Below are 21,607 nucleotides of genomic sequence, written 5' to 3'. Positions count from 1 at the left end.
CTAAAGAGGTTTAGAGAAGGTTTTTGAACGCCTTAAGTTGTTTCCACTGAACTGATGAAAAGTCAGAAGCGTTTAAAAATGACCCGTATTTGCTTTTTTTCACTAGGTTTTATAATGTTTCTTTTAGTCTCTGTAGTTTAACCATTTTCAACTTGAAAAGAGTCCATTCACATGTATAAAAATGCTTTGTCTGCAGACAAAGTCTCCAAATTATGAAATTTTCAGGGCACAAATCACGTTCTATCTCTATAAATCACAAGAAACATTTATTGGTGCTAAAAACATCAGTTGTAGGAAAAGTATTATATAAAGAATTATTGACTCCATTATTAAGAGTTACAAAATCTTAAGGCAAAAGGGTACTGTTCATTCTTCATGCAGGCAAGGTTTCTTAACAGGTTATCTCTACAACTGTATATTCTCAGTTTGATCAAGCACTGTATTTTGGAAAATGAATTCACTATTACATTTCCCAGTAAATGAAGTTAAGATGTCAGTTCATAGTTTTATTCTAGCCTTTTCTGTGTATGCTTTATCTTAAAAAAAATAAACCTGTTACAGCTCATGTGTCCCCCAATCTGCAGGCAGAGACATTTACAAAATCTGCCCACGGCACATATGTGCGTCACACAAATGTCATCTCCCCCTCTTGCAGTGACAGCCTCAGACTTCTGCAGCGTTACAGTTTATGAGAAATGGACAGTTACAAAAAATGGACTCCAGCAACTTCCTTTCAAAACAAAACAGAGATTGACAACAGATCGAGAACCAATTCAAACGGAAACCAGATCAATGTATTAGATGCAAGAATGAATTTCCAAAGTAAGAAACCTTAGTCTACGGGTTTTCTACATTTTCTGAAACTAGAAACAGGAGGGATGTCAGTAGCAGGATAAACAGCAGCGTGCTGAAAGGCTTGCAGGAGCATTATATTTCTAAAAGCAGTCAGTCAGAGGAAACGCTCAAGTGACTTGGAATTTTATCATCCAAAGATAATCAAAGGATCACCAACTTCATGCAAGTAAGCTCAATGCATATCTCGAAATTCATTCTGTTGTTCAGAAAATGGACACCACATAGAGAAAGATACTGGAAAGCAAGTCTAACTGCTTCCTGCTGGCTGTAATTTCCGAAAAAATGGGAGGGAATGACAACTTAAGGCTTGCCCAGTGCAAGACAAGAGCTATCAGATAACTCCCAGAAACCAAACGAGCATTATGACTACTTTCCAGAATGTTATGGGACAACATTAAGCTAATCCTTACTCTTGAGATCGAGAAATAACGACAGAACAACAGGTCTTCATCACATGTTATTTTCCTTATTTTCTGGATGTCAAGCAAACCAAATCAGTGCAGGCCTATCACTGCAAAAGTAGAAAAACCCCAGAAGTTATTACTTCTGCTCCCTAACTTCAGTTACTACCACTCTCTTCTTGCTTATTAGGTACTTTGATAGCACAATTGTTTTTTCAGAGGAAACTGTAGCTCTTACAGTATTTTCTTCAGATCAATCTTTTCATTCTTTCTACCCCGCCTGAGTAAGGACTGTCATCCCAGTTACAAATGGAAAAGAAGGAACAAGTGCTGAGAACAGCAGACAAAATCTGGGAAATAACTCTCTGTAGTGAAAATACTACATGCACGAGTAGCCCAGATGAGGATCATTTATTAGGTCTGCACTGTAAATCAGATAAAATAAGGTACATACCAATAGCGAATAAGCTGGTGCTGGTCAAAGACCTAAACACTTTAAGAGGCAACTCCACACGTGTGTTCTTATATTTTTGGAAAAACAATTAATTATCATTATTTCCTACAGATACATTGTGAAATGTGACCCTCGGGGGCTTTTCTGCGCTGCTACTCAAGAATACGGATAGCATCCAGGCTTCCCACCAGTATTTTCATCAGAAATCTGCTTTACAAGTTTTGAATGCTGAATGACTATAAAATTACACTGTAGCAAGCTGCAACATATCAACTTCTTAAAAAAATATCATTAAGACACTTTTTAATGCATTATTACCTTGCAGACAACTAACTGTTGTTTTCTAGCTTCATACAATGCCTACCACAATCTCACAGCAGCCAAATAACTCGCAAAAAAAATGGGGTTACTGAAAACTGCATAGCTAATAAAAGTTTGGCATTGTTCTCCTTTAAGGATATAAAGAACTTCTAGTGACACACTGACACCTGTCTGTTTTGATACATTTCTTTTCATACCTGTTCTATAGGCACTTTCCAGAATGCTTAGATAAAATACACGACATAAGCATGACTATATATTCCGTAAAGCACGTTATACTTCATATAAAGATAATTAAACTTTGGTGTCAAAAAATATTTAAAGGACAACACAATTAGTAGCTTAACTCTCTGGGAGGTCTGGCAAGCACCCACCACAGAATATGGGAGAGCCTCCCAACCAAAGGGAAGCCTCTGGTTTCAACGAGTACCGTACCCAACCTGCAGATAAATGAATTTGAGAAAGACACTCTCTTCCAATGCTGTGGGAGAGCAGGGATCATGCAACACCAAGTACACTTAACTTACTTGCTTTGTACTGAATTTGAACTTACATTTAGCATCAGTCAGAACTAACATGTTGAGCGCTGCAGGACACCAGCTGACACGGACAAAAATCTGGTTAAAGATTTAGAAAATATGTAGAAAGAGGATATGCTGATTACTGAAAATTTAGTTCCAGAGAGAACATGAAAGAAGAGATCAATCTAAGCCAGAAAAGTTACAATTCAGTATGGGGATTACGTCAATTAATAGTGTTTTTTTTCCCCTGCAATGTGGTTCTCACTGCAGCCCTTCCTGGACCAGGAGTGCCATTAAGCACTTCAGGGAAGGATGGGGAGGGAGAAAAATAGTAGTTTACAAAAGCCACAGACGTGCATCTTGTCTCCAGTTACTTTGACAAGTACACTGAGATGATAAAAGGGTGGGACCCATTTATTTTTCACTCTTCTCTGTTAACAGACCCATTTGTTTATTGGAGAACGGAGGGAACGGGGGAGGAGGGGAGAAATGGTTCTGTTCTGTGCATATGATGAGATACTGTCACACAGGAAGTGGCACAGCCTAACTTCTTTTCACAGCTGTGTCATGGTTAGTAAAAATTTGATCTGTAAACTGCCGAAAGCAAGGCAAAAAGCCCTCATCTTCTGTACTAAACTCTCTTTCTCAACTTCTGAGAATACCACTTGCAATTAACTACAAGAAGGTTCTGAACAGTTTCAGTAGAAGGGTCTGGTATGAAGCAAAGTATTTCCTTTTCCACTGAAATTTAAAGAAAATAATAAATGTGAAACCATAGGGATTGCACCTATAAGGTTTGTTTGTTTTGCTTTCTGATATTTTTTTAATTGTCCAGAGGGAACGAGCCATATGGTTGCTGGGTAATACCAGGAAATTCATAAAATAGGACTAATGGCATGAGCAATGTATTCCTACTCTACAGATCTGTAGTTCTTTTACGGATGTTTGTCAAATCCTGCATAGACTTATGCTTTTTAAATTAAACTGTGTGTACTTTAACTTACGGAATGAAGAAAACGGAATGCAGCAATACACCCAAATAGGCCAGATGAACCGAATGTTTATTATGTATGTAAAATGGAGTTATGTGCAGTATCAACTGAATTTATTTGTTTTGCATCCTCCCTATGAAACGGTTAGTGAAACGAAGTGTTTGAAGTCTGGAACGGGATGAAGAAGTACGAGCCAAAGTAAATTAATTCAAATCTTGTTTTTATTCTGCATATCCAATCTGTATAAAGCTCTTCAGACAACGGTCTGTAGCTATTAGGAATTAGAATGAGATTAAATCTCATCCTAAAGAACTTGAAAGCAACTACACTGAAGGCAGACAGTCTGCACCTGCTTATAGCAGGTCTTAAATTAGATATTCAGTTATCTATACTTAAAATAGTATGTATTCAGGTACTGTTTCAAATTTCTATAGATGTGAACAAACACCAATAGTCTAACTGTTCTTCACAACGTAGATGTGTGATAGTGCTACTCGTTTTTCTCCAAGCAGCAGTTGCTACAGCATACGATCATGTCACCATGAATACTACTATAGTAATTATAAAAAAGTGTACAAGTTCACTTTTGCCAGTATTGAGATATTTCAGAAACTGCAAACTCCACTAACTAAAGTCACAACGTATCAATGAAAGTATTGCGCCACTTTCATAGAATCACAGAATGGTTCGGGTTGGAAGGGATGTAAACGATCAGCCAGTTCCAACCCCCCTTCCATGGGCAGGGACACCTCCCACTAGACCAGGCTGCTCAAAGCCTCATCCAACCTTGTCTTGAACACCTCCAGGGATGGGGCATCCACAGCTTCTCTGGGCAACCTGTGCCAGTGTCTCGCCACCCTCACAGTAAATAGTTTCTTCCTAATGTCTAATCTAAATCTACCCTCTTTGAGTTTGAAGCCATTACCTCTCCTCCTATCCCTACACTCCCTGATTAAGAGTCCCTCCCCATCTCTCCTGTAGGCCCCTTTAGGTACTGGAAGGGGCTATAAGGTCTCCCTGGAGCCCTCTCTTCTCCAGGCTGAACAGCCCCAACTGTCTCAGCCCATCCTCACAGGAGAGGTGCTCTCATCAGTACTGATCAAAGCAAACCTCTCGCCTTCAAGTGAAATTCAGCAAACCCCTACAAGAAAACAGGGCCATCTTCAAATAAAAAAAAGGAAGGGTAACATCAATAAATACATTAATAAAAGAAATTCAGTGGTGCAACTTTGCATTAATCATTAATGAAAAGCGTTACATGCTTTCTGGACTTAAACTAAGATTTGGTGCTAGTCTTTGTTTCACTGATTCTGTCAAGTTATATGTGTAAAAATAACTTTTATACAAAACACTGTCTTCTTAATACAGTGAAGATGATACAGCAGAGTATTTTTTCCTCTAAAAAAAAAAAAAAGTACATTTTGCCCTCTAAGACAGAAGGGAAGATAATTTACATTGCATCCGAAAGCATGCAAGTATTAATGATGGGGAATGATGAAGAACATAAACGGTTTCCCATTTTCACATTGAAAAACAAGTACCTGCAAATTAATGCTAAAAGCAATTGGCCTATAAAGGAGCCATGTTTCCATGCCAACTGATCACAGAAATACATATAATTCAACAAAAAACCTAATAAACTACAAAACAAGAAAATAAAAAGAAAGCAGAAGTGCTGGAAATCAAGATCCTGACCATACCCTACTATTTTACAACAATACCAAAGAACACAACAAAGGATGCAATTTAAGATGTGAATGGTGTACAGCTAATGGCACTTCATCATTACAATACTTCTAAAAGCTGTCATTCTCTAGTCAACAAGAAAAACAGGATACAGAACACCTCTATTAAGGAGGAGGGAACACTCGTACAATAGTAGCAATTCTTACGGACGTTTCACAGTTGGTAGACACGAAAGCGCAAGTTACTATTCAGTGCACATCTTTCATTAGGATTTTATTTTTTGTCTTTATCTAAGAAGGTCTTGCTTTGTTCCCTTATTCACACTGAATTGTACTGGTGTTCTACAATCAGTCAGCAGAGCTGCTCGCAGAGCAAGGCAGTCCACTGTTTCAGTGTTAGTTACAAAATCAAGGGCATTAGGAACGAGCACATACGTATCTGCACACAAGCAGCTCACATAACGATGTGCACACACATATCTAATGTAATTAAAATTGTGTATGAGTGACTTTAACTTCACAACTGATGAAAAGATGCTACCACTTTCCGTACTAAAGCAAAAAAAAAATAAGCTAGAAGTTCACACATATAATCATGGCATATATGATCCACACACATACACATTTGTATGTGGAAAAAAGACTAGGCAAGGAAGTTTAGAAATATTGAATAGAAAAGAAAGCTACAGACCTAAATACAGACAGTTCCAAGATACTGACATTTGTATGCAATAAAATCAGCAGTTTGATATTTGTTCTTTAAAACCTAGAGAAATAAATAACCCTCAACTAAAAGGTCCATAAAACCTGTGTTCTAAGTGAATACAAACTGAAGACAGGACAATAAATTTCTGCTTCTCAACATGTCTTTATTTTATCAGGAAGAAAACCACTGTTGCTTACTTACTTAGTTCTTGAAAACTTATGAAAAGTCATTAGAGATTTAAGACAGATGAAAAATTATGGTCACAGAACTCTAAGCTGGAAGCCCCAGCATTAATGCATTTTAGTGCATTTGAATTTTACTGTTTTGCTGCTTTCTGCATGAATAGAGAACAGAAAACAACAAGTGCTTGTACCCATCCTACAGATTTCATATTTAAGGGAACATACAGATTACGTAACAATAGGCCTACACACTGCATGGAAAAGTGCAAGGTTTACATAAAATGATTTTTAGGTTCATTTACTAGCTTCGGTCTCTGTAGGGACCTCAGTGAATGAAAGGGAATAATTATATGGCCAGGTTCCAGCTTATCCAGATAGCACGAAAGATTAAGGGTTCCACCAGACTTTCTTCCTCTGTCAGTTCAGAATTCACTAAGAATTGAATTTTTAGATGTGACAGTTGCTTGCTGTCCTTTTAAACAAGCACTGGTAACAAAAAACATGCATTTTGTAAGAAAAGCCTTCCCATCTAAAGGTGTAAAAAAAAAAAAAAAAATGGCGGTAGAAAAGACCTAAGTTGAAAAGCTCTTAAGTCACTAAGAAGATTTTTTTAATAAGAACAGTGCTTAGATCACAGCCCAAGTAAACATTCAGCATCTCTGAAATTCTTTATGTTTCTGACTACCTTTCCCCAACCTTTACCCAGCATTACCATAGCTTTTGTAGAAACTGAAAAACAGTAATTCATCTGGGTGAAGAGGTTACAATTTCTGCAGAGTTCTTCATGTATAAAATATTACTTTGAGGCAGTACAAACTAAATTCCTGTTTGGGTTCCTCAAAAAAAAAAAAAAAAGAAATCTACACATACACTGAATATTCCTAATTGATAAAACTATCAATCTTTAATAATATAAAAATTACCCCTACTCAAAACAGCAGCAGTAACTGAAAGCTGTCAGCCAGCCCCAGATCAGACAGCACCTGCACACCCAGCTCCACACTTCCCTGACAATTTATTCTTGCTATGTTTTGGAAAGACCAGGGGCGGCAAAAGTGAGTAAGATGAAAGTTCAGTTCAGCTTCTCAGACATTCACCTCTTTTCATGTATTGTCAAAGAGACTCTACTGTTCTACAAACACCTTTCTACTTTTTGGAAGCTTCAGAAAGTCAGTTTTGTACTAGCTACATCATTCCACTACCATGTATGAAATCATCTGTAGAGCACATTGATTTTTCACACAGCACTGCCTTGGGCAAGATCCTAAATGGCAACAGACCAGAAGACTTCATGTTATTTAAATATAAACAGGAGAACAATAATGAAATAAAAATAAAAAAATAAATCATTGTCAACAAAGCAACAACTGCAAGGGCAAACAGCAACAATTTCATGTTCAGCAACACTTCTCCCATAGCCTTGGCCAGCACAGTCTGTTTATATAAATGAAAGAAAGAATGCTGCCCTGAACTTGCCCATTATCCCACAGAAAAGGTATTGTGGGAATGTTAACTTTCACCTGGCTGACTTCCAGATGCCGGCAGTAAAAAACACCCTTTAAAAAATTTTAGCCAACTGAAAAATACTCCACATTTTTCACATTTTCCAATCATTCCAAGTTATGTATAAACTCACATAGGCCTTGAACCAAATCCATATAAAATGGACGCAATAAGATGATCGACTACTGTGCAAAAGAAAGAATCAAGGGGTCTCGCGTCCAAACCAAACAGCCAGTATCATAGTTCACAAACCACGACAGCTTTTGAGAAAGCCAGCGCATTTCTAGAATAGCAGAAATGTTTGCAGTGTCCGTAAGAGCACTTACTGGACAATGTAAGCGGAAACTAAAAAAAGTGCTACCCCAATTTCAGCAACACTGCCTGATGCGGTGATGCAGACCTGGTACCATGTGACGAAGATGTCGTTGGAAGCCTGCATTCTGTCATACAGTTATCAAGAGAGAAATGCATCTAATATCTGAACGGGCCCCACGACAGAAACTGCAACACTGGAGACAGGCATAGCAACTCTGTGGACTGGAGAAGACCTCAAAGCAAAACGAGCTAAAAAACCCTTTCTGTTTTAAACAGAAGGCGTTTTTCTTGCTCTTTTCCATCTGGCACTTCAAGTAGCTGTCTTTACTTAACAGTCGTCTTGAAGTTTTTAATAGTCATACAATGTGCAAACTCAAACTGAAAGAAATTATCCCTTCCTCCTTCTCTTTTTAAGTTGAACTGTTAAGTAAAAATAGCTCGCAATCACATCTCCACTCCAAGGCTTCGTATCTCAGCAGGAGCAAGAGTACTCAGTGCTAGCGTAACATATTTCAACATACAGCACACAGAGGTGCAGCCTCATCACTTACCAGTATTTTGCTGTTTTTTTGTGTGCATGTCCTGTCAAGCTAATTGGTGAAATATAACTTCCTGATTCAAATATACGGGAGGGGTTTTTTGCTGTTTAAAGAGGAAAAGCTTTAATGGTGGAAAATACATTTTTAATTTGAAAAAAGTAAGCCCTTCAATCACAGCAGAATGTTTTGTACAGCCAAGCCACAGGCCGTCTTTTTATTAAGTGGATTTACCTTAATTCAGTTCACAACTGAAAGCACACTGCCTCCTAAACCATTTCGCTGTGACAGAAAAAAAGATACAAACAAGATCTACCAAGCACCACCATTAACAGAATCCTACTCTAATTTGGTGCCATTTCCAACGTGTCCCAGAGTGCTTTCCCAGGTAACTTCACCATCGCTACCTGTGCTGAATGTGTGGTGAGACTGGGCACAGAAAAATTAAGTGAATTATCCCAGATGACTCCTGAGGCTACTTGCAAGTGCAAGACCACCAACACCATCTGGGCCATTCCATTGCTACTTAGAACACTTGCTAGCACTGCTGTCTCTGCTCCCCTCTCACAATTCTCCTGTCAATAATTAGGCCAAATGTGCCCTATAAGTCAGCTACCCTGCACTTCACTTGCCTAAGATTTTGAGTAATGAGAGACTTCTTGTATAACAAAAAAAAAAAAAAAAGGACCTCAAGAAGGTGATTCAGTTCTCACGTAGGATGTTTCCTAACATAGGTGCTTCAGCAAAGTTCCTTTTATAGAGAGGTATGAATCCAACACGAAGAAGTTGTATTTACACTCAAGTATACTTGTAAACTAGAACACAAATGTCTGATATAAAGTCATTGCAATGTACTACAGTTCTGTTTGGTTTTGCCGATTCCTAAATACCTTAATGCATATGTGAAATAAGCCTAGTTTACATTGAAACAAGAGTTCAAACAGGCTTGCACTAGCTTAACTAACTTGATTTAAAATGGTACTTAATTAAATGTGAGCAGTTTCCCAGGTATCATATGGCTTATTCATAGACTGTTTCTTTTACTATGCACTTTTGTGATCAAAGAAATCTTAGCTGTAACAGAGGTTATTTACTATTTATAAAAATAATCACTGCTTGATGCTTTTTTTGAAATTAGTCTTCTAAAATGAAAACTAATTTTTACTAATTCTCTTTGAAAATCTGAAAGAGAATTAGATTATTTTTGAAATCCTTTTTTTCCTGCACAAAAAAAAAAAATCCCCTCCTGCCAATAAATCTTTAGGGCATTTCAATAGCTGCTAGAATTGCGTGAACCACACTTTGAAAAATTCATCATTTCTGTAAGTACCCCCAGGACAGTCAAAAAACCCAAACTTTATTTTCAATTTCTTGGGTTGTTTGGTTTTCCGCCCCCCCCTTGACTCTTGCTGGGTATAAGAAAATATCTTCTATTTATGTATTTTTTAACTTTTTTTTAAAAAAACCAAACAAAGCCACAAGGTTCAGGGGGAAAAAAAAAATCACCAACACAATTTAACAGGCTTAAAAACAATTCCAGAGGGAAGATGCTAGCAAAGTTATGAAAACAAATGCAAAATTGCAATATTCACAGTACTTCAGGTTCTAAACTACCAACTCAATGCAATATACTGTTTTGTACTTTCTTTATTCACAGGACTAAGAATAAGCTTCAGGATTTTGGAGAGTCCTCATAATCCTAGTTCTTTCAACTGAGTGACAGAACTTGTTCCTCAACTGCAGGTACTGAGCTAAACCAATGCTTGGACAAAATTTTAACAAAAGGGTTCTCCTGTAATAACTTGGGCTTAGTATGTAGGATGCGGCCAGGATCCTATGGATTTGTAAGCCCACTCAACTGGAAGCTGAGTAACTCAACATCCTGTGGGATCAATATCTGCTAGGAAAGAAGAAGTTGTGCATGCAGCTTACTGTTCTCCAAATTCCTACTTAAAATCCTTTTTTATTGCTTGCTCTAAGGAGATAGTTCTCACTGATGAATACATAATGCTAGATTTAAATTTTAGATGGCTGCAGGGTGGCCATGAGATAAATACCAAGTGTATTTGTATGCCTCTGTATTTACAGTAAGAAGTAAGAAAGTCATCTAGATTCAGGGATTCAAAACATGAAACCTTTTGAACAAAGACATGGGAAAAGAAAGCCTTGAACAGAGGACTGCTAAATACAAATAACATACACAACTAAACCCGAAAGGCAGTGTATTGTGAAACCCTTTCAAAACCATATGATACTATGGGAATTAAGTAAACTTAAAACTCCCCTGCAATACTCTCGTCATAGCTAATTTGTGATTTCCTGTACGCTCAGTACTAACAGTACAATGGAGCCTCTATTGTGAGCCTCCTCCCACAAGCTTTTAAAAAATGCAAGACATTCTTTTTATCTAGACTGGCGTGGCTAAAATACATCCAGCTCTACACAGATAAAAGGTTATTTTCTTAGATGTTGCTTTTGCTTGTAAAAATAAAAAATAAAAATCTGCTGCCTGGTTGTGCCGAGTTCAAAGTTCACAAAGGAGTAGTGCTTTGGTGGCTAAACTCCTGACCATGAATCCCAAGCACAGCAGACATAGGAATCTGCTTTAGTTTTAGCATAACACGAAAAAATTCCACATTAAGAACGATCTGCAAATCCAACACAGTTCAAATAGGATTTGAGAGTCTTGCAGGAGATGAAAAATCAACGAAAATTTCAGAGAACCAAGGAATAAAGCAACTGAAGTACTAACTACAAACCTTGATTGAGGGTGAAGGTAGTAAGCCCTTTAGGTGCAAGTAACTGGTTTATAGAGTAACTGGTTTACTGAAAATTGATACTGCATTTTTTCATCTTAAAGGATCCTGAAAGCTAATGCAAACAAACCAAAACGAACCAAGACTTTCCACACCAAAAGCTGGAAGCAGAAATGAAACACGGTAATCCTGGCAACAAGGCAGTCTAGGAAAGGAGCGCAACTAGCAGAGGTGGACTTCTAGCATGCAGGAGAGAATTTGGCAAGGACGCAAAATAAAACCTAAAACACTGCAGTGGCTGCGGTCAGTATCTTAATAACCTGTCTTAATCAAGAAATAGTACATTAAGATAGAGCAAGACTAGCTAGCCAGTTCCAGGCAGCATGGGAACATACCCACACAACACTGAATTACTGAAGATCACTTCTCAGTAGTGCTGATTATATGAACAGGAAAAGCAACGTGAGAAAGGCTGATACACATTAATACTATTCAGTGAAGCACTAGACACGCATTAAGATGGTTGGTAGACCACAAATGTGAAAACGCTCATTATCTGGTTGAAAATAAACAGTTTAACATATCTGGTACAACACATTAAAGAGAAAAAATATTTAAATATCAGTTTAAGAGTTTGGAGACTGGCTTGTGGTTATCTCTGCTAAACACTTTTGTCCTGCATGACTCTGCAAAGACTAAAGCTACATACTCAGCAAGAGACAAACTGGCTGCAACCACCTAATGAAATTTGACTCATCTGGGAATTTTGATGAAGTGCTCCACACCATGGTTTCTGCTAAGACATACATTTTCTTTATAGGATTGAGAGTGCCATGCCGCAAATATGCAAGGAGCAACAGTAATTTTGGACAGTTCATCCTAAAATAGAGGGCTAATTCTGAAAATCCATGCACTGAAGCCAACAGCAATTTCTGCAATTAAAGATACTGCGATCTGCAGCAACGGCAAAGACATTACTGCCCCTAGAAGCACCTCTCCCTGACTATACGTATGACTAACAGCTGCCTGGGGCTGCACTCCCTTCCTGCAAATCCTCCTGCGGATCAGCCCAATCTGACTGGAGAGCACGCATCTTAGTATAGCTCCTTTCTGGCTCATTCTCCCAACTTCTGACTCACCCAGGGGCTACGATGACATTCTGCAGAGTGAAAAAACGTACATGTAGTAAAAGATGATGAAAATACCCTGCAGTGCTGCTTCTCTCCTGGCTTTCTTCTGAGCTCTGACTCCCCAGTGCACTGAGTGAGCATGACACAGGCCAGCACACTGGCCATGCCTCTGCTTGGCCAGGTACAGGGCTTTACAGCACACGGTGTATGCTCCGGCCATAGGAAAGGAATACAGTTTGACAGGAATGCAGCAGGGATAGCCTTGGAGAGTTGGATTTGCCATTCCTGCTGTCATCAGAAGGCAGCCATGGGCTAGTTCCTATTCATAATATTTGGAGGGTGGGAGAGCAGGACAATCCCCTACATGACAGCAGAAACAGCAGTCAGCCTGGCTTTCCAAGGCTCCGACAAGAGCAAAATAGAAAGCAGGACCACTCTCTTCTCCTGCCCCTAGAACTCGGCTTTCCTAAACTGCTGTCTGCTTTACCTGTAGTTAAGACTTTGTTCTGACTGTCCAAGGTGGATGAAGGCCTACATGCCTTCTGCACAAGACCAGACACATTTAGGTAAATGTGCATAACACTGGGCTGCCCGTCATGGTTTCCCAACTACAGACATTTCTCGCTTCTGAAGGTCACGTGTCAACTGAGCACAGAAGGTGGTAAAAGCAACACTTGCTTAAAAGGCAGCAAAACAGCTACGCTCTTGTCACGTTCTGCATGGCAGCATGAGAATTAATTGCAAAGCTTCCAGCGTACCCTGCTGAGATGGACCTCTCACCACTCTTATGACAGGGTGTGTCCATGTACGACAGCAGAAGATGGAATCTATCGAAAAATATTGTGGCTGTTCAGGAAGACCGTTAGTGCACATCCAACAATAAGAAATTTGGACTGCATACAGGAATTTGGAATTGTGACTCAAGTCAAGTAAGAAATGTTTCTCTGCTTCCTTCCTTTTTTTGTGAGCTGGCATCAGAGCTCCCCTAAAGAGACTAAGAGGAGGGGGGGATAACGTGGTGAGTTCTGGCATACATACAGAGTCAGAAAGCGTGAACAACTTTCACTGCAGACTTATGTAACTTTGCCGGTGGTGACACAACTCGCTGAAAGTGATTTGGGCACGGGCAAGGGACATCCATTGACCTGTAAATAGAACTATTAAAATATGCCTTAAAATACCTAACGTAAAGCAAAATTATATAATCATATTACCTCATGTTTTAATGCTGGAGCTACAAAGCCTTCACATGTAACAGAAATAAAAAGCTTCCTATTAAAAAAACCCTCAACTTTACAATTACTCTGAACAATTGTCCCCAGCCCTGAGGCCAGCTCTTTCTGCTTTCTGTAGAGAGCCCCTTCTGGCTGACTACCCTGGCAGGTACACTGCAAGGAAGTTCCTCCAAAAGCCCCTTGAAAAAGGCAGGTACAATACAAGATGAAAAAGCAGAGATGAGCAACAGTCATCCAAAATAAATACCAACATGAAACATGCTATAGCATTAGCAACGTTTAGTTCAAAGAAAAAAAATAATCAAACAATGTCAATTTTCAATTATGTTGATTAGACACAAACCAGATAATTAGTAAATGCAATAATAATACAGGAAACATGATATGTTTGAGATTAAATGACAAAGATATTTCATAGAAGAGACGAGTTAATTTATAATCACCTTCCTCAAAAATTAAATTCTTGCTCTCCTGTAGCAAATATAAACATGCTATGCTTCGCACATCAAAAAATAATTAACCTATTCGTCTAATACAGAAATATTTTTCAGGAGAGGTTCCTTTTGAGCGATTTCTTTTTATTTGGAATTTAATTTTACCTTGTAAGCTTTTTATTAAAAAAAATAATAATATTGCTTCATTACTGTTTTTTTCTTTTTCCAAGGCGCTGCCTGTTGCAGCACCCATAGAGGTAAAGACCTCGGTGCAGGCAGCCGTCCCTCCATGAGCAGAGCGAGCAGCGCTGCCAGCTCCATCCTGGGCTGTGGTGCTGGCAGAGCCTGAGGGTGCGGCTGAGGCACACTGTGCTCCTGATACTGCCTGTCCCCGACCCGGCTGCAGATAGCGGCTACGAGGCAGCACAGATTAGACGAGCCCGGGGACCGTCTCATATCCCTCGAGGAACTGGAGAAGTCCTTGGTTGGGTTCCAAAACAATTTCAAGTTTTTACTCATATTAGCCATCAAACCAAAGCTGAACATCAAATAACAAGGCCCCACAAGTGCCCAAAAATGTCTAATCTTGGGACTCACAGCACCCTTTTTCACATCACAAACAATCTGAGACTCTTACTCTGCTCCCCCTCCCCGCAACACCACCGCATAAGGTCCTACATCAGTTTCAGACAGCCAACACTTTGATGCTGTTCCTGAAACACTTCTGAGCACGTTAATTGTTTGGGGAGATGGGCTGAGGATTACTGTGCATTGGAAAAGATCCTATTGTAATCACAGCTCAGAGATCCTAAAATGCCCACCACAACTGGAAACACTGCTGCACTTCTCCGGGTCTTCCCAGAGGAATACTGGCAAGGGAACAAAGGGTTACATTTCAGCAGGAAATGTTAATTTTAGATTTCTCTGTAGTGAGTGTTTGCTATCTTTTCCCGATCAATACATAGATTCAAACGAATCATCATCTGTGCTCTCAAGGCGGTAGAGGAGAAAGAGACCCAAAAACACAGCTGGGAACTTCTGTCTTCCCAAACTGTAAATCCCTTGCTACGCTGTCTGGGAGTGAGAAAGCATGTGCGGCAGAGGAACTAAGGCTAAAGGGCTATGTACTACAACTTTTATCCTCACCTTAAGTTTTAGGGCACGTATTAAAAGTGTAACTCCATCTCTGCGCTCTCACTAAACAAATAATTATGGGGCCAGAAGGTTAGGGAGCCTCAGATGAGGCGGCTATGTTGCTATACTGCCAACTGCTATGGGATTTGAAAGCTTGACACATGCTGGAGAGTATCACCTCATCAATGTTCCCAGCTGGCTTGGGAGGCGAAAACCTAAATATTACTCTTAAAGGCAGGTCTCTAACACACAAGTAGTCAACCTCTCCAGATAAGTTTCACAGAATGTAGTTATTACAAATGCATGGTAGCGAAGGAAAGACAAAGCGGCAACAAGCAATTATAGTCCAAAATATTTGCCTGGCTTTGAGTTAGTGTTGTATTTCACATATGCAAATTAAAGATCATGCTGCTTCTCAGTGTCTTTACTTAAAAGACATTTAAATCTGTGCCCTTCCATACACTTATCCCTGTTCAAACTTTTTTACTTGTAAAATAAGTTTGGGGTTGGTTTGTTGTTGTTGGTTTGGTTTTTTTTGTTTTTTTTTTAAAATGATATTCATGTGAACAGGTACTTTGGGATAATGTCAATTTTCTCCCTAAAAGGGGATTACTCAGCCTAGTAACCGATCTGCAGTAGATGTGCTAACTTGGTAAGGAGGGACTGACTTTACATTTCAAAATGTTGGCAAGTGCGCTACTGTATCTGTACGATAACACTTCACAGTAGCCAGCCCAATCCTAATCTCTCAAATCACACTTTTGGCTAAGTACTGCAACCACTCTATTTACACTGTAAATAAAACAATAACTCTTAGAAACAGAGAGATTAGTAAACTGAAGCATTGGGCATTTTTAACAAAGGGCAGATACTATTTATCTTTATGATACAGAAGGACAAGTCAAGAGCTAACCAAACTGACAAACATAAGGGCACTTGTAATTTGTTTTGTCGCACTATCAGGAACTCCACATTATGAAAAAGTATCATAGCACATACAATATTTACGATGATGAGCTTTTTACACATAGTATACTGTGTGCTCAAAAGCTGCACGCTCCAGCTATTCCTTAACTACATATGACAACACCAAACTGAAAAATTCACAAAGGTGACTATAGTAGTTTCATTTCAAAATAGTAGTTTCATTGACTAAACTCTTCTACTGAGCACGACTACAGCAATTCTCAGAGTTATTACTATTTTCTTTACCAATTCACTAATGAAATAACACAACACTTCACAGAGAAATACTGGATCTACATGATTTGGAGAGGCGGGTGGGGCGGGGTGGTGGTGGTTACAGAAAGCCAGAGAACACACCACTGACTCTGCACCAATTTATGCCCTCGATGGCATCAAACAAATGCAGAGAAACTCCACTGATATCGCAAGTATTATTTTACATTAACAACGACAAAAATAAGGAAACAGTTTAACTCTGAATTTCTCTCATCTGTTTATGAATGGCGGCCACCCCATAAACAGCTATTTCTTGGAAAACTGTGGCAGGTTGGGGGCAGGGGGTTGTTTGTTTCATTTTGTTTTGAAATACACTAGTGAATTGCAAGGTGACAAAATATTCTGACACTAGCTTAACTCTTGGGATGGCTGACATAATAATAAACCAAAGCGGATATTATTTGTCAAACGTTTAGGATTTCCAACATTGGGATCTTGCTGCCTTTGGGGGTCAATAAAGAGCAACATTATAAAATACACTGAAGTTAGCAGTTTGGGATGCTAATTTTACATGCCTGCTTCACCAACGCACAGCTAAAAATAGATAAAATGGATAAGAATACAGAACAAAGAGATGTACTGGACAATTATCTTTCTACTAATATGGTCTACTTTATAGTGAGCTTTTTAACCCTTTTTATTTATAAAAGATACATATTTTCAAAGTGTTACTCAATGGGATTTCAATCTACAACTGAAATTATTTAAATATAGATTTTATTTTTCTTAGCATTTTCTTGTTCCCTTCCTAGTGGGATACAATAATGAGATTTAAAATATTTTAATAAGGGCATCGGGCTACTTGCCAGGGGGCTCAAATGCTAAATAAGAATATTTACATCTTCTAAGACCCAGAAGAAGGAATCAGTGCGATGCACTTGAAACATGTACATACACTGCAAATATGATAGTTAATTTTAATTCACTGGGAAAAAAGTACACATTCACTTCAGTTTATTAGGCCTCATTATTTTAAATGAGGCTAAAGGGATGATTATCTTTAGCTGCTCCATCATGGCCTAAAAGCAAACATTCTGCCTGATAAGGACAACAGTTATTAAAATATAAGGCAATGGTTAATTGTTTAAGTTACAACAGATGAAATTTTGAAAACCACCACTGATAACAGTGTTTTCTGCCATTATTCTGTCCAGATCGGTACTATGAGTGAAATCCTGACTTCTGAATTTAATTTTTTAGAGGAAAACAAAGCAGCATAGCAGACTGACTCATATCTACATGATAAACAGGCTTATTCTCTGCTTTATAGCCTTCTTTTGGTATTATTTGCTTACAAAATAATAATATTTATAAACAGAATCGACATTCTGTCTCCTTATGTCTGAGGGAAGGAAAAAAAAAAAATCACCTTCAGATTAACATGATAATTTATGCCAAGCAATTCTGAAGGCATATCTGTAACATCACCCCATGCATATTATTCATGTTACCTTAAAAACCAGCAGCAATCCATAAATGCATTTGCTAGCACATGTTTAAAAAGAAAAAGAAGAGGGAAGAAAGAAAAAGAGAAATTCAAATTTACAGAGAAGAGCCTTACCTCTCAGACACATAACCCGTCCACAGATTTAGCAAAATCATTTCAACAGCCAGGCCTTAAGCACTTTTTACAGCAATAAAACGCCGCTTTTAAACTTCCTGTTTATTGAAATATTAGTACAGCTTTCCCCCCCCTCCCCACAATCCGTGGCACTTGACCAGCATTTCTCTGCAGTTAAAAGCCAGGGGACGGCTCAACCCAAGAGCGAAAGGGACCGGGGCACAAAAAAAAAAAAAAACAAAAAAACCACCAAAAAACCAAAACTGCCACCCCAAATTTACATTCTGGGTTACAGTTTTACCGCCGTTTGACTTTTTTTTTATTTAAGAATGAATTATACCCGCAACCGACCTCCAGCTCCCTGGTAGCGCCTCGCCTCGCTCCCCCCTCTCCGCGCTTTATTTTAATTTCTAGTTATTATTTTTTTATTCAAATACCGGCAGCCACCGGGCAAAGTTGCGCTGCCGATGCAGGGCCGTCAGGGGAGCCCGGCTCCCCGCCGCCGGGGGGGGTTGCGCGGAGGGGCCGGCAGCAGCGGTGACGGGCACACAAAGCGCGGGGGCCGATCGGAACCCACCTCCCCTCACCATCGCCCCCCACCCGCCCCCCCGCAACCGCCAGTCGCCACCGCCGCGACCAGGCCGGCGCGTCGCGACACGACGCGACACGACGCCAAGCGAGTCGGGGTTACCTAGAGGCAAGCCCTTGTTTAGGAGGTGAGAGCTGCCCATTGAAGCGCTACGTGCGGGCTGGCGGCAGGGAGGAGGCCGGGGGGGCACCGCCGCTCCGCGACGGCCGGGCCGGCAGCGAACATACGAGCCGCCGCGGCATATGGCGGCGACTCCCTGGGCGCCCCTGAAGTGAGGCGCCGCCGGCGCGCGCCCGCGCGCATGCCCGCCCGCGCGCCCCCGCCGCGCGCACGCGCGCCGCCGTTGCCGGGGTGGGGGTGTGTGTGTGGGGGGGGGGGGGGTAGGTTAGGAGGGAGCGGCCGCTGCCACCGCCTCCGCCGCTGCGGGCGGGGCTTCCGCGCCCACCCACCCTCCCCCCCCGCCTTGATCTCCTGGTTCCAGGCACGCACCGAAGAGAGAAAGAGAGCGGGGCGGGCGCATAACTGGCCCTCCAGCTTTCCGCGCCCTTGGCCGGGCGATTGGTTTGTGGCGGGCAGCGAGAGCTCGAAGGGCTCTTAGGGCCCCATGTAGTCACTTCTACGTGGTTTTGTTTCGTTTAAACTTCGGCAAAGTTAACGCCGGCGGCGTTCGACGTACTCCCTGGCACCCCAACGCATTGGCGCTTCTGGTGTTACGTTATTCTTTTCGCGATTCGGTTCTCAGGCTTCTCCCCGGATTAACAGGGGCAAAATTCCTTCTCTAAATTAACAGAGAAAAAAAAACCAAAACAAAATAAAACGCCCCAAACAACCCCAGATTGCTATTAATTTTGCACCCAGCGAGCGGAAGGGCTGGTTACCGCCTCCCGCCGCCCCGGCCCGCCCTCGCAGCCCCCGGCCCCCGCTCCAGGCCCAACCCGGGGACGGGTTTCGTGGAAAAGCAGCAAGCTGAGCAAATACCGATATTCTTCCCTACCGGGGATGTCCCCACACCTTCCCACTGAGCCCAAAGCGCGGGGCCATCGGCGCCGGACCCCCCGCTTCCATCCTCACCCTCTGCCCCTAAATGCGAAAGCACTACTTTTATTAATAACGGGCTGCCTCGTATTTCTCGCTGAACCCCCAGACGAGCTCCCCGGGTGTCCTGCCCCGCCGCTCGCACCCCCGTTCCCTCAAGGGGTGTGCGTGTGGGCGGGAGGGTGGTGTCCCCGTCACCCCTTCACGGACAAGGGGAACGAACAGAGACTCGCGTTTTGCCACTGCGTCGCCCAAAGCGGAACCGCGACTGCAATTTGCATCAGACACCAGGTGTCACCGCCACAGCCCAAACGCCGGCGACCCCCCTTTCCCCTCCCCCGCCCCTCTCCGGGAGCCCGCCATTCGCCTCCTCGCCGAAACAGCGCTGGCGGCGGCGGACGAAAACCAAAGTGGGCGCGGCGCCCCGGCGGCCGCCCGGGTCAGCTGACGGCGGCCCCGCCCCGCCTCGCCCGGCTGAGGGAGGGGTGAGGGCGGCGGGGGCCCGCAGCGCCGCCATGGCCCCGGCTCCTTCCTCCCCTCAGCCGCGGGAGCTCCGGGGCCAGCCGTCTGAGAAACTTTTACGTCTTCTCCCACAGCTGCCACCTCATCCGCGGCCGGGAAGCGGAGCGGCGGCCAGGGGCAGGCAGGGAGTGTTGGCTCGTTCCGTCCCCTTTCCCGCAAACAAGCCCGGCGAGCGAAAACCCCGGTTTTTTTCCTTTTTTTTTTTTTTCCCCAGCCATAAAACGCTCGGTTTCTGTCAGCGGTCACGGCCCGCGCTGCCACAGCAGCACCTCGGGGGTGGCGGCAGGCCCGACATCCCCTCAGAGAACGGCCGAGGAAGGGAAGGGGGGGTGAAATGGGGTCAACAGGTCAACCTCTGATAAAATTAAGATATTAGCGCTATTTTCTGAGCTCAGCCGTGAGCCAGGGCCTGATTCTCCTCAGACGGAGGGAAACGGCAAAGCTCTTACCGACTTGGAGGCGAGGGCGAGCGGGCTGCCAGGCTGGGCCGAGGTGTGGGGTCCGGCCAGGCCAGAGGAATTCGGGGTGCCCTGGCTGAGGGGGAGCCTGCTCAGCCTACGTCTGCCCCACTCTTCCAAGCCAAGCTCCCAGCGCCGGGTGTTGGTACCTCCACTCACACGTTTGGGTTTTTTATTTTTTTTTAATCATTTTGCGGGATAATCTGAAGAGTTACTCCTGCTGACCGCACCGCTGAACTCCAGACCGACCCGGGGCGATTTTTAAAAACTTGAGCACAGAAAGGGAGGGGGGTAGACACAAAGATTCTGGATTCTGCACTATCAGCCTGCAATACTTAGGATACCCCTGGTGATGGGAATATTAGAGGTAGCTAATACAAATAGTTACAGGGACTCATTCATTAGTAACTCACTTTGATAAGTGACATGCCTGATACTAGGAGCAGATCATCTCTTCTGTGCTTCTACATGCACAGGCTGTAGCTTTTCCTTTGGGTTTTGGGGGGTTTTGTTTGTTTGTTTGAGAGGGGAATATATGAAGCCAAAGGTTATAAAGGGCGGTTTCAGCCTCCAAGTTGTGTGGATTTCAGGAATCCATTCAGGACACAAGTAAAAGATTTTAGCATATAGTCAGTCTTTAGCAACTTGGCTCCAGCTCCCTAATAACTTGGTTTTCCCCATCATTCTCCAGTAGTGTCCCTTCCATGGGGTTATCCAGCAGGATCGGGAGGTAACTCCCAGGACAAGTTTATGCAGCCCCTGACCTTCTTCATTTTCCCCCTGTATTCATGGGAAAGCCTTTTGTGGCTCAGTAGAAATGTCTCAGACATCGTCAAACAACAGTTTCTGTAGATTCTCACTCTGCATCACTAGGGCAGCACCTAGCCAAGTGCCTCATGTGGGGTTTTTATAAATAAACAAATTTGGTTTTAATCACTTTAAAGTGGTTAACCACTTTATTGCCATTTATAGATGTTAGCAAATATAAAAATATATACATATCAAAGCTGTAAAAAAAACCCCTTTTTTTCACTATTTAA

At 41.9% G+C, this 21,607-nt stretch overlaps 1 protein-coding gene across 7 annotated transcripts in view; it reads right to left on the bottom strand.

Moving 5' to 3' along the window:
* Positions 1 to 21,607, bottom strand: part of CTBP1 (C-terminal binding protein 1) — a 250,053-nt gene that overhangs the window by 51,519 nt on the left and 176,927 nt on the right. For 2 of the 7 annotated variants that reach the window (XM_054203056.1, XM_054203058.1), the window contains exon 1: positions 18,655 to 18,862. The exons of 3 other annotated variants lie outside the window; for them this stretch is intronic. Coding sequence is in view for 1 of the 4 variants with exons in the window: in XM_054203055.1 (XP_054059030.1) it covers positions 18,655 to 18,694 (40 nt within the window). In the remaining 3 variants the exon portion in view is untranslated. Of the gene's footprint in view, positions 1 to 13,395; positions 13,503 to 18,654; positions 18,863 to 21,607 lie in introns of those variants that run through there. 2 more of the 7 variants (XM_054203061.1, XM_054203055.1) reach the window with 2 other exon arrangements.

This window comes from Rissa tridactyla, chromosome 5 (genome assembly GCF_028500815.1).
Source record: "Rissa tridactyla isolate bRisTri1 chromosome 5, bRisTri1.patW.cur.20221130, whole genome shotgun sequence".
NCBI classification, from domain to species: domain Eukaryota; kingdom Metazoa; phylum Chordata; class Aves; order Charadriiformes; family Laridae; genus Rissa; species Rissa tridactyla.
The sequence above is the reverse complement of the archived record's forward strand: the minus strand, read 5'-3'. Positions and strand labels throughout refer to the sequence as shown.